Genomic DNA, 13,131 nt, shown 5'->3' on the forward strand with positions numbered 1-13,131 from the left:
ACCATGACGTGTATTAATGACATATTTATATTTTACGCGGCCCAGTTTACGTTACTATTTTATTTATATCGTATAACATAAATTTTGTTTTGTTAAATAATGCGTTAACCTGCTAGTCAGGCATATACTTGACTGTTTGGAGGAGAAACTTGCGGGAGTTCGCGACGACGAAAATTAATTTATACTGTCCCACGGGTCACGATAATACGAGCAAACCGGTAATAGCAAAGTTCGTTGGAAAATCAATTTGGAGATGCATGCATCTAACTACGTAACTTGGAAGTTGCGAGATTGGACTTACAATTATAGCTGGTGTTGCCCTATTCCTCCATTAGCATTACGTAAGTGTATTATTTAACTTTTCTGCAAACTCTCGCGTTAATTTGCGAACGGTAAGGAAAGGCTTCAAGCATACCGTTTCATTAAAATCTAGCTTACAGTCTAGTTTACAGTCGTAGAAGAAGATGAAAAAGAAAAGAGGAAAGAAAACGTAGCGAAACGGAAGATCGTCAATCGAAGAAAATGGTACTGAGTTTTTATATCTCTTTTTATGACTCTGAGTGCGGCAGATGTTTCACGCCCGCGAAACTAAACCTATTATCGCCATCACCGAGCGGTGATTGAACGTCCCTATAAAAACATCCTTAAAACAAAGTTAAATGAGATGTACCGTGGTGATAATTGGAATCTGTAATTATATTGGTGAACGTTACGAGATTGTACTCGACGAATAAGAAGAGAAGAATAAAAACGGCCGCTTTACTAAGTTACTGACGATGATGATACATTATTTCTCCAGCCTAATATTTTGAATGCCAATAACGCAAAACAATGTAAAATCGCGCAAAAATTTCGCGGCTCGTGGAAGACTATAATCTACTGTGTGATTAAAATTTCTTTGTGTTTTAAGACGTGCACTACTGTAAGAAACAGTGCGGTTATTGTGCTCGTTCTCGGCAAAGTTCTTATATTCAAATGAGTAGTCGCCTAATGTCCAACGCAGGACCAACGACCTCATGCGTCCCCACATCTAAATAGTCGTCTTCATTCTTCACTTCCCATTTCGACGTTATGCAAATGAAATGTGAGCGTATAAGCAGGCAGTTCTTAAATTTCTGAGTGGAGCCTCAAATGCTTTATATTTTAAATTCGGCGACCGTTGGCTTATTTATGATGTGGTTCGATTGTCACACCTCATTTGGATGATGTAAGTGAAACGTAATATCGATTATTTAAATTCGAAACTGAATAACTGAATCGATTGTCTTCTCCATGCTTTTGAACAGAGTCAGGTAGTTGAAAAAGTTTTAACGCGTAGATATGATTGGAACTGCGAAGAGCTGATAAGAACCGATAAAGAAACGTAGGTACTTACTCTGCGGGATAATTAACCTGGCTAGCTGCTCGTTTGATGGCACGCACATCCATGCTCGCCCGTTCATGCGTACGCACGATGAGCTCCCTGCACTGCTTCTGCAAATCGCGTAGCTCAGTCTCGGCGTACTCGATTCTCTTCCAGAGGTCGGTTAGGACCTCGCTATCCGGTGTCAGTTGGGTCTCCAAGCTACGCGTAAGTCGCCGAAGGGCGGCCAATCTGCGCTCGCGCTCGCTCAACTCTTGATCGCTTCCACTGTCGGAGATTCCACTGTCGGAAAGTGAACCTGAACCACCTTCTTGCGTGTGATTGCTCGCGGAACTGCCGGCGAATTTTCCACAGTGCATCTCTTCCGTCGTTGCATCGTTCAGCACCGCATCATTCTGAAGCACAGTTATATCATCTTACGATTAGTACGATTATACAGGGTGTTGGAAAAAAAACATTCAGCATTTATACACTGAAAGAAAAGATTGGTTAGATATGTAGCATTTTTAATTGGTCGAAATCCTATATTAACATTGTGGATAAGTTAATGCAACAAAAAATTGGCTGCTGCAGCCAATTAAAAATGTTATGCCATATTTTACCATTCAATTTGCTGCAGCCAATCTTTTCTTTCAGTGGCTGGTATAGATATTATATATGCACACCATATTGAGTAAAAAAACCTTAAATAGCGGTCGTTATTTCATAAGTAACAATCGCAAGGGTGATACAATATGAATGGATATAAGCATATTTACAAAAAAAATTGCAGTTAAAGCAGCCTCCGAGTTACTGTAACATTTTAAGTTATTGATCACGATGGTTAAAGAAATCTCAGGCGGACTACAATGAAACGATCGACGTACGACGGATCGCGAGATTCTGATAAGTGGCGAGGTATACCCGAGAGGACACGATATCGAATATTGTATAATCCACTCTTGTGCGTCACCGGAGGGCATCGAAAAGCGTATAAGACGATTATATAAAGTATAGGGAGGGAGAAAAGACGAGGGTGTAAGGTGGAAAAGTGAGAATAAGGCAGGGATGTTCGATGTTAAATTGATCACCATGCGATATGTTAACGAACGTTTTTGTAAGATTAGCATACGACTTTCCAAGATAACTAGCGCGAGTGGATGAAGATCTTTTGGATTTTTTTTTTTTTCGTCGCGACTCGTCACGTGTATATAAGTACGCGACAAGAGTAAATCAATATATTTTCATGAGAAAGATATATACGCGTCTCGTATCAGATACGTTTGCACTATGGATGTGCGATGGCATGGCGCGAATACTGGCGAAAATGCCAGTGGTAGTGGTCGAGTAGTAGACAGACAGCCGAGAGAGGAAGGGTAGCTGCTGTGGAAGAAAGGGTAGGTTTAGGCTGTTTGCAACGGTGGAGACGGAGGGAACGAGCCTCCGGTAATGAAAAGCGCGATCCGCATACCAAGTAGCAACCTTCAACCTAGCCTATATATAAGTCGGTATACTCTCTCTCTCTCTCTCTCTCTCTCTCTCTCTCTCTCTCTCTCTCTCTCTCTCTCTCTCTCTCTCTCTATTTTTCGTATAACGGATAGTAGGTACGAAGTGAGTCGAGACGGAATCCACGTTGGTCCGAAAGACCAATCGCGCGAGAGAAAAACTGTGAGGAACTTCTTATTTTCGGTTACATTCGTGAAAAATATATACACATACATATATACAAGTATATATAGGTATGTATATATAGATATGTGTATATGCGCAACAAGACGTAAAATATTTCGTACCCACGAAAAAAAGCGAGATAAAAAGAGAGCCTACTCGTTTACCTGCGTAACGCAAAATCCAATTCTTCTCAAAAGAAGACAAAAACGAAGAAGCGAAATATTTTAGATGTATTTACAATCAAATAATAATAATCTACTTCTGTCTTATTCGCATGTGCTTCTTTAAAAGTTTATTATATACATATGATTGGCAGGATCGAAAGCGCGATTGATAAACTGGTTTATCGTAACAAAACATAATATTCGGCGACACCATGCACTGGCTGTACAAGCCATGGGCCAGACAAGCCTTGCTCTACCCGTGGTTGATATTAAATTTGTATTTTTACGCTGATTCCACGGGCCATTCCCGTACGTGACGCGAAAGGGAATCGTTCGGGCGATTAACGATCGGAGTTCCCTGGGGAGCCGCTGGCTCTGAGATGGCCAACACCCTTGATAGCAACTCGGACTCACTGGATCCCAGCGTTGAAACTTATCTTCTTCTGCTTGCTACGCAGTGGCGGTCTCGCACATACATCGGTTAATATTTTATTTACTATCTATCAAAACTTATGGATTCTTTTTGCGAACAACGGATGCGTTAGTACGGACGTGCCAGTTGATTTCGAAGATTTGTAACGATACGGAAAAATCTTGCAGTTTGCATAATTCAACTACGCGTGTATATGTGGCGTACGTGAATATGTATTATCTATCAAATTTTTTATGGAATTATGATACATTTTGGAAATTTTATAATTTATCACCGCACCACGGTCTTGCAGATAAAAATGCAAGGAAATAAAAAAATTGCAAAAAAAAAAGAGACTGTAATGTCGAGTGCTTTATCGTAGCCTTTCCTCTTCTTTGGCTCTCCGAAATAGAGGTGCCTGGAGAAGAAGGGACGGAGGGCTGAGAGGGTTGTCGCGAGGGGAAGATGAAAGGAGAGAGAGAGAAAGGGAGAGAGAGAGAAAAGGAAAATCGTAATGTCAAGTGCATGAAATTATTCCCTCGAGTGCTGTAGATCGGCAAGACTAAGAACTTTTCGGATTATACCGCCTTGACGGGAGTTTGAATACGTTAAAATATAGACGCGATACACATGGAAAGAAGTAGAAACGAGACGAAAGGAAAGGCTCCTATTATTGGAGTGAGAGTATTGTGTCGCGAGTCGTACGTCTTCTTGACAGGCGAAATGAGCACAGGGACAATTGGAAATTGTTACGGAGCACCTACACGCCGATACGCGTCATCGAAAGCAGTCGAATATAAGTGCTCAAAAATACTTCCGACAAATATATACAAATATATACTACGTACGTATTGAATCGTACCAATTATTTTCTGCGCAAAAAATTAATAACGGTAATTTCAATCGGTATGTCGTGTGATAATTTCAGTTCTCGTAGTATTAACAATATTTTACACATAATTATAAAAGTTCGAATGACGATTTCTTCGAATTTCCGAAGATCCGAGCAGTATGTCTTCCCGACAGACTAAACGAGCGGGTTGATCGAAAATCGCGGTTGCGGACCTGCCACTCGCTGCACCTTCAACTACTTTTCTTACGTCCATAAAGCAAAGAACCCGACGTAGAACGGGCTTGCCAAGAGATTTACTTTATATGCAAATTAGAGACGGATATGGTGGAAATAGGGGGATGTGATGGCGTTTAACGGAGACGCGATATCGACAAGTATCATCTGTCAAACGTACCCTCCGACCTGTGTGTGCCCCTTCCCACCCCTTTCCCTTCTACGAATAACCTCCGTGTGTTCAGGCTAGTCGAAGATTTATCTCTTGACGTGCGCCATATGTGGCGTATATACAACTCTCGTCTACGTAACATTCAATTATTTTTACTTCTACCAAAAGTTTCAACACTAAACTCGCTGTAGATAGTTTCAACCTCCCATATAACATAAATTTTACAAAAAATTATCTTATTTCTAAAACATTAGAGAGAAATGGTATATATCTACAACACACAATTGTGTTTGTTATGCTAATCGATGTGATAAGAAGAAAACGTCGATACGGTATCTTTGGTGAAATCTGTACCACGCAATCTGAGGAACACGATTTGCAAGCCGATTTAGCGTGACGTATATCGAAAATACAGAATATACAATCCATATTATAATCTCGCTTTCCTTTAGGTAAGTTACATCCCCAAGATCCGCGAGTCTGCCAATCTATGTGGGGGAATGGTTTTATGCACACAAGTGATACCTCTGGGAACCGTTACCCCATCCACTGGCGTTGAATAATTGCTAACAGCCATCTAACCGATTGAAAATCAAGGATGCGATATCTGATATGGGGATATCTGATACAGGATTTCGGAAGATTTTCATAAGTCCGCTAATCATAATCGTCAGTCAAGAAATGTCCAATGTGTGGACTTTTAAGAAAAGATAAATGTATTATAAATCATAATTACATAGATTACTTGATAAATTTTACTATTATTACCGATTAATTGATTGGAAAAGAATATTAAATTTAATTGAAAAGAACAATACCTGACAATTGATGTCTTGTTCCTCGGACAAAAGCCGCGCGACGTGACAAACGGAAGAGGCAACCTCTGAAGTGACACCCGCTTGCATATCTAGGGCCATATCCAGAACTTCCAACGTGTTCTTGTCTCTCTGCAGAGCGGACTGTAGTTCGGCCAAGCGTATACCGAACTGTTGCATAGCTTGCAAAACGCACAGCTGCTGAGTGCCTCTGAAAAAAAAATGCGGACGTATGCGTTAATGTGAATCATGCACATGAATCAATTATATTTTATATTATACGTTTATATTACGCAGAATTTCTTGTCCAAATTGCGCAATGATAATAATTTTCAAATAAAACTCCATCATGTTATATAGGTGTAAATAATAATATTTATGAACTAATAGTATTAACTATACTTAAAATTAGAGGAGGTTTTTCCTGTTTCATTTTCGTTTATTTCCTATAAATTATTCATTACTTCTCGAAAGGGTGAATATAAAGAACGCGAAGCAAATTTGGGCAGAAAAATCATGTGAGTCAATACAATAAAAAACGAAAAGAGGGTAAAGCCGTTGCGCAAACATTAAGACGTCGAATTATTAGTAGGCCCTCCCTCCGGCACTATCGGCAAATAAAAACACTTTATTCCAGGTCAATCTGTGAACGTCCCTAGCGAACGTACGAATGAATCGAAGTAGGTTGATCTGTGTGTCCCTTTTTCGCATTGGCGTATCCATCAGAAAGGTGAAGAGTTGATATAATAAATTATAAGACTTGCATATTTTACAATGTTGATAATGATACATTTTTTATAACATTTGTTTTTTTTTTTTTTTTTTTAATGAATTGCCGATTAATTGCGCGAATAATTCAAAAGGTTCAATAATCGTTCTTTGTGGAAATCATCTATTAAGAATACAGAAGTGTCTCTTCATACCAAACGAAGGGATAGGATTGACCTCTGTAAATCCCAATGGGTCAGTGGTAAACCCCTTTTTGAATGGCCTAAACCCCTATCAAAGGGGGAAATCGAATGCTCATATGGAAATTAAAAGAGGGTTGTAATGATCGCGCTAACTATTCGTCGTTGTTCATCTGAAGGAAAATATTACGGCAAAAATTGTTCACATAATTTTCTAAAATTATGAATTTATTTAACGAAATGATAAAAAATTTTTTACAAGTAATTTAATTTCGATATTGAATAAATTTTAATTGCGTGTAGAGAGAGAGAGAGAGAGACCATTAGTTTATAAAATAAAATAGATTTGATTTTATTTTATAAATAAATAAATAAGATTCATGTTTTGTTTTACATTATTTACGATAAAACAACAATAAATATTGTGATAGAAAAATGCAAGAAGATATTGCAACGCGCTGTCCCTTCCAAATCTCAATCGATTGCTTTTCTGTTAGAACTGTCACTCGGAAAAGGTCCGTGATTAAACGCGATCTCCGTTAAAGCTAGTAATCCCACGACACGGGTCAAAATCCCAACGAGAAGAGCCCTTATTGGCGGTACCTATGCCGCTCTCGGTTTCCGCTGTTTGCTTTAGTGGCTTCATTACCTCTCAAAATATTTGCCTAACGTCACACGTCGGCCAGCAAACGGCCAGTCGATGTGATCCAGTACCAACTATTCTGTACGGGATGTACCGTTGAACTTCGCAGAGTAAAGGCATTCCATAAATTAATCAAGACAACCTACTAAACCGTTTCCTCGCTCGTTACTGTTGCGCGATTTTCCCAAAATCTGTCGATTATTAATACACTCGCACTCACGGAGAGCGCATACTTTTTCTAATTTATATTTCGTAAAATAATTAAAAATAAATAATACGAAATAATGAATACAGAAAAATATTAATTTGTGGCTTTGAAATATTTTGTTTGCAATAGTTATTCTCTCGATTTTCGAGAATTAATTAAGAAAAGCAATTACTCACTTTTGGAACGTCTCGTCCCACATCCTGTAAAGATCCGCCACACCATCCTTGAGGGCCGTACAAATTAACGGCGCAGAGGCACCGAGATCAGTGCGTGGAGATGTCAGTAGATGTGCGGAGGCGTTCAGTGTGGCCATTGCCCCCTTGCGGTCCTTCAGAACAGCCAGCTCGGCCTGCGAACATAAAATATACATTTTTAGTAGCTGGCTCGCTTACTAACTCAAACGAATTACCCGCCGGTGCAAGGGCAAACGCGCAGGGGTCGCTCGAGGGTGAAGGTGATGTATAAAGTGGTCACAGGCTAAGAATCCGACTAAGAACGGATACACGTGGCGTCTAAGTGAGTTTTATCGCGTATCTACCGGATAACTTTCGTTTCGTGTCGATCGATCGATGCAGCATCGCATTCTGTGTCTTTCACTTTTGTATCTATCGAATTAATTGTCGAAATAAAGTAAATATCCTGACAAGTATGTATAATGGAGGATATATTATATTTTTCGGGAGAGGTTTGGAAGGTCCATTTACGATTGATCATGAATCGCTATTTCTATCCGGAGTAGCAAAAACTTATAAATATTAATTTTTGCCAGATGGAGCGTCAAATTATTAAATTATTTATTAATTTAATTTGTAATATTACTACTAATATTATAGTTTAAGGACGTTCTCGCGCTATTTCTTAGTCAATAGACAGTTTATTCATAATAATACGTAAACAATTAAATAAAAAGATTACTAGCAGTATCTTATGTTATTATACATAATTGTTGTTAATCGTTGTTGTTTATATATTACTAAATATTTTCAAAATGACAAAATAAAAGTTGTAAGATGCTCATTTGATGTATACGCATTTGACATATATTATACATATTCTAACTTTTTTCATTGAAGAATATAAATTTTTTGTAAACTGTACGGTCAGTTTAAAGGAAACTTTACGAGAACAAACGTAAGTGTTTACTTTATAATTATAACGATTTTTAAATTGCTGTTTTATATGCAAATATTTCAATTTAAAAGAGAATAACTACAGAATAAGGTTATACCTCCAATTTATAATGTAAAATTCTATAAATTTAAAATTAAATATCTTCAAAATGGTACGGTAAAAGTCAATGAAATTTTTTTCTAGATATTATTGATATTATTAACATTTGTATATTATAAACTTGTCTTATACATTCATCAAACGCGAGAACCCCTCCTTAATTGCGTTTGTAAGTCCGAAAAATCATTTCGACGCGCAGTTCAAATAATTACATATTTAGTAGGTATATAAATTCACAGAGAAAAATTTAAAAAGTATCTAAGATTCAGCTTCGTAATAAACATTAAAAATTCTTAACTCTTGTTGTGTGTTTACATTAATACATAGTTCATTATTATTAATTTTTGTGCTCGATCGATGGAAGATCGACGAAACCAAGACATAGCACGGTGATAGCGAACATTGGTAGTTCTTTCGAGGAGGAGGAAATTACTTTTAAAGAACAGAAGAAACAAGAGATAGAGGATATAAGACGCGCGAGATGACCGCAAGGGCGAGTTTTACGAGCTTCCCTTCGAGGTCTCCTACTCGTCACGCGATGAACGAGAGAAATGGAACGGGCTCTCGTTTTCGTTCTCTTACGCCCTGTGTCGCCGTCGTAAACCCGGGTTTATTTATGCGGTCCTCGTCGGCAGCGTCCCGCGGTAGGACGACGGGGATGTGACAACGTGACGTGGTTACTGCATCATGTTTCTACAACCCTTGTACTTAGCTATGCTGCTACTGATAAATACTCATTCGCGTTATTTCCTCTGCTCGTGATCGACGCAGAGCGTCTCTTTTTCTTTTTCCATATTGGGAAAAATTTTGTCAGAAGCTGCACGGCGAGTCGCTGGCAGTTAGCCGGTTTTTGTTTGTGCCCCGTCAAGCGGGGTAAATCGCGCGATGAAAAGGAGAACGGTCCCCGCCGACGCGGTCGGTATTGCAAAGTGTGCGGCGTGGATTTGCCCCGGTGTCCGGCGAAAAGTGGCTGTCATTGATATTCCGGGCGCATAGCAAAGGCAGAAGCGACCGTTCCCCCGCTTCTACCCCTCTTTTCGTAACCACCCCTGCTACGCTTCTCTTCGCCGCCGCCGCCACCGCCATCAGTATCAACGACGCATAACCAGCCCCTGCCACCGACTGTACCCTCCTCGCCCCTACCCACGCGGCTCGCAGCAGACACGCACATTCCGATCTAATTCAATTTCCAATCAACAGCCAATCAATTGATTCGAATTCGGTATACAGAGCGGCCGCTGTGCGTTCGGGACTTGCATGCCTATGAGGCCACCCTCCTGATAACCACCGCGCACGTACCCCGTAAAAGTAGAGAATTAGCTTTTTACGTCTCGTAATTCCGCGATACTAACTGGAACAGAGATACACTGCCGGTATCTCTGTTCCTATTCTAATCGTGCCAAGATCTCTCCTTTCGCGATGGAACGTAAGACCGAATCTTGCGGGGATGGACGTTGTTGCGATGAGAGAAGAAGTAGGCAAATTTTATTTTCAAAAAATTTCATCAACCACTGCCTTTATATAATAAACATACGTTTGACGCTAAAATACTATTATACGTACTATAGTCGTACGTTTTACTTGTGATATTGTTACGTACGTAAAATAAACAATTCTCTCAAGATTAATTTTATCAATTATTTACACTGGATGCCATAAAATTATCACGTAAAATTAATTTTGTCGATGAAGCAAACATACGTTTGTCCGATATTACGCAATAACATAATCAGTGGGGTGACGTGCTCCATCGAATCGCGTCGTACGTTCGGCCCACACCATTGCGAACGTACGTGCCCCGCAGGATGGACGCGTAGACCCAATTGTGCCCTGCTTAACAATGCATAATACATAACGGAATGTTCAATTCTGTTTCGCGCGTGTCAGTCTGCGTTTGTTCGCGCCGTTGCGCTTTTCGGAGCTGCGGCCTGCATGTCAATCGCGAACTCTTCACGTTCCGCACGGCGGACAATCATCCGCGATACGTAATCAGCTTGTTGACGGTGTTGTTCACCTCTCTCGTACACCCGCGTACGTGTACACTACTACATCGGCGAGTTGTGTCGTCCGATTCTTTTCGCGGCTACTCGGGTCCTGCACGAATTCCCGTTGAGAGACCGTGTAACCCTCGTAGTGACTGGACGTACGACATCACGAGTCTTACGACCGCATCAAACTCCCTCGCTATCAGGGACTTTGACGACGGTAAAAGCATGTGAGAGAGGTAAACGGGGAAAAAAGGAAGAAAAAGGAAGAAAAAAAAGAGGTAAAACAAGAGTGTGGTTCTCGCGTTCGGACCGGCGTGGCGGATTGGCGCGAGCTACACGTCTCGTGCATAATGCAGCAGAGCGACGAGTTCACCCAGCAAATGTTGGACGCTAATACATCTTGATGATAGATAGGGAGCATGTGTTTGGTCTTCGCAATGAGGCTGGGGAGGGCGAGGAGGATGTTGCGGGGGTGCGGCGGCAGCAGCTTCCACGGAGGGCTTCCGCGGTGTAGGGCTGAATGTGCCGGGAGGATCGAAGGGGGATGACTCTCGGGGGGTGGAACTCCACCGAGCGGGGTTAGCTAGGTTCGCCGGTGTTCGCTCTCCGCGCGAGTTGCGATGCCAAGCACGTCGCCGTCAGACGAGCGTACGTGCGACACGACTACGCTTTTACGCCACTACCTCTGCCTCTACTTGGTTCCTGACTGCTCTCTCTTACTCTCTTTCTCTATCTCCCCGTCTCCGCCAACGCCTCCCTCATCCCTTAGTTCACCTTCGACCGCTTTCATTTTGTTCCTCTCACCCCCTCTCCTCCCTCCCTCCTCCTCTCCGACCGCGACTGCTTGGCGAGCTTTCTACCCCCCCAGTTTCTGACTTTTCTGTCTTACCCGCCGTACCAAAGACATTTCCAATAATGCGCTTTCCCATCGCGATTCGATTCTCAAAGAACTTGCGGAAATTCGTCAGGAACTGTGTGTCTTGAAAAGTACGTCCAAAATTCGAATTTTTTGAGTAGCCAACGTAAGCACTTTTCAGTTAAATTTTCAAATTCGGAATTTATTATATATCGTTCTAAGCCAACCATTTCATTAATATTACATTCATTAAAAATTTTGCGCCATTCTTTTTATTTATTCAATAAAGATACTTTTTTTTACTAAAACATCTTTAAATATTTTAATAATCTATGAATGTATCGTATAAAAGGATTAGTAAAGAGAAAGTTATAAAATAGTCACGTCAGTAATCGATATTGTGAATATATTTCTTCTTTAAAGAACGAGATCAAGAGAGAAGAGAATAAAATCTCTCATACCAAGTCGAGTCACAGTAAAGTTCTCGTTTAGCACAAGAGGATACACATCTCTACCGGTATGCTTACCAGCAGTACCTAAGTTATCATATGCATGCATGAAACACGTGGAATTTATTCGCTGTTGATAAAAAGGTACCTATGTTATTGTCCCAAGACTAGTATAATTCCAAATCACATCTAATAAAAAATTATCATTAATTGCAAATATATACGCATATAATGCTATAAAAGTTTAACTGAAGAGCTTTAATTGAAATAAATAAATCTGAATTTAAATGTGAATTTTGTATATCAGAAGTCTTTCGAGTAACTTTCAAATCAGAGTATGCGTATATAAGTGAAATATGTATAATATTGAAAATAACTTACATTAATTTCGTTAATACGATCGTCAAGCACGTTCGGCAGCTCCAGACCGATTTCGTAATCAAAAAATCGATCGTACATGGTTTTGAATTCCGTTTTCATGGCAGCTAATTTGCGATGAAGAGTGCTGGCCATTTGCGCCTGTTCGACTCGCGATGACAAAGTTTCCCATCTCTCGATCGTCCCTAAATGAATTATACATAGAATGACATTAATAACATAGTATTTTAAGATAAATGATAATGCTTTACATTATTTCATCAATTCCGTTAACATTTATTTAATAAGATAAACGAACAGAAATCTTGAGTATCAAAAATATTAAGTTTGTGCGCGTTCTAAAATTATTTAAATGATTAATAAAATTTCAATTAATTCTGTCTTCTTTACAATGACTTAAAAATATAATAATAAATATATATAAAGTGTACAGCTTTTTTTTGTATGGAGTTCTTGATATATCAAATGACATAATGTTATAACTTGACACAATCGCACGGTAGATTTCTCTACATTGCTACATATGGCACTGTATAATTTAACATATGTCATCTTGATACTCGACGCGAGCATTCGTGCGTTCAACTGTTTCCTTTCTTTCTTTCTCCGACAAGCCTCGTGAAAGAAAGAAAACGACCGAGCAATTATCCTCCTATATGTCTTTTTATTTCCGACCTTTAAAGAATTGTACTGTTATCTGTAATAACGGTATCCGTAACGATTTTGTGGCCCTCATCAGCCGGTTATGTAAAACGATCATGAAGAAAAAATCTTAAAGGTCAAGATGCTTATGTCTGTACCGTACGGCTTCCGTGACCTCTTTTACCGT

The 13,131-nt window shown here is 39.8% G+C and overlaps 2 protein-coding genes across 2 annotated transcripts in view; one reads left to right on the plus strand and one right to left on the minus strand.

The window, feature by feature from the left end:
* Cog1 (conserved oligomeric Golgi complex subunit 1) overlaps positions 1 to 13,131 on the plus strand; it is an 88,933-nt gene that overhangs the window by 46,043 nt on the left and 29,759 nt on the right. The window lies entirely within an intron of this gene.
* The window catches only part of LOC105143914 (uncharacterized), a 43,881-nt gene that overhangs the window by 5,466 nt on the left and 25,284 nt on the right, over positions 1 to 13,131 (minus strand). Inside the window, exons 17-20 of the mRNA XM_011052488.2 lie at positions 12,306 to 12,487; positions 7,578 to 7,750; positions 5,646 to 5,853; positions 1,376 to 1,758 (exon numbers count right to left, since the gene is read on the minus strand). Coding sequence (XP_011050790.1) covers positions 1,376 to 1,758; positions 5,646 to 5,853; positions 7,578 to 7,750; positions 12,306 to 12,487 — 946 coding nt within the window. The remainder of the gene's footprint in view (positions 1 to 1,375; positions 1,759 to 5,645; positions 5,854 to 7,577; positions 7,751 to 12,305; positions 12,488 to 13,131) is intronic.

The sequence above is a fragment of the Acromyrmex echinatior genome, chromosome 16 (genome assembly GCF_024713525.1).
Source record: "Acromyrmex echinatior isolate Ae372 chromosome 16, ASM2471352v2, whole genome shotgun sequence".
In the NCBI taxonomy this organism is placed as follows: Eukaryota; Metazoa; Arthropoda; class Insecta; order Hymenoptera; family Formicidae; genus Acromyrmex; species Acromyrmex echinatior.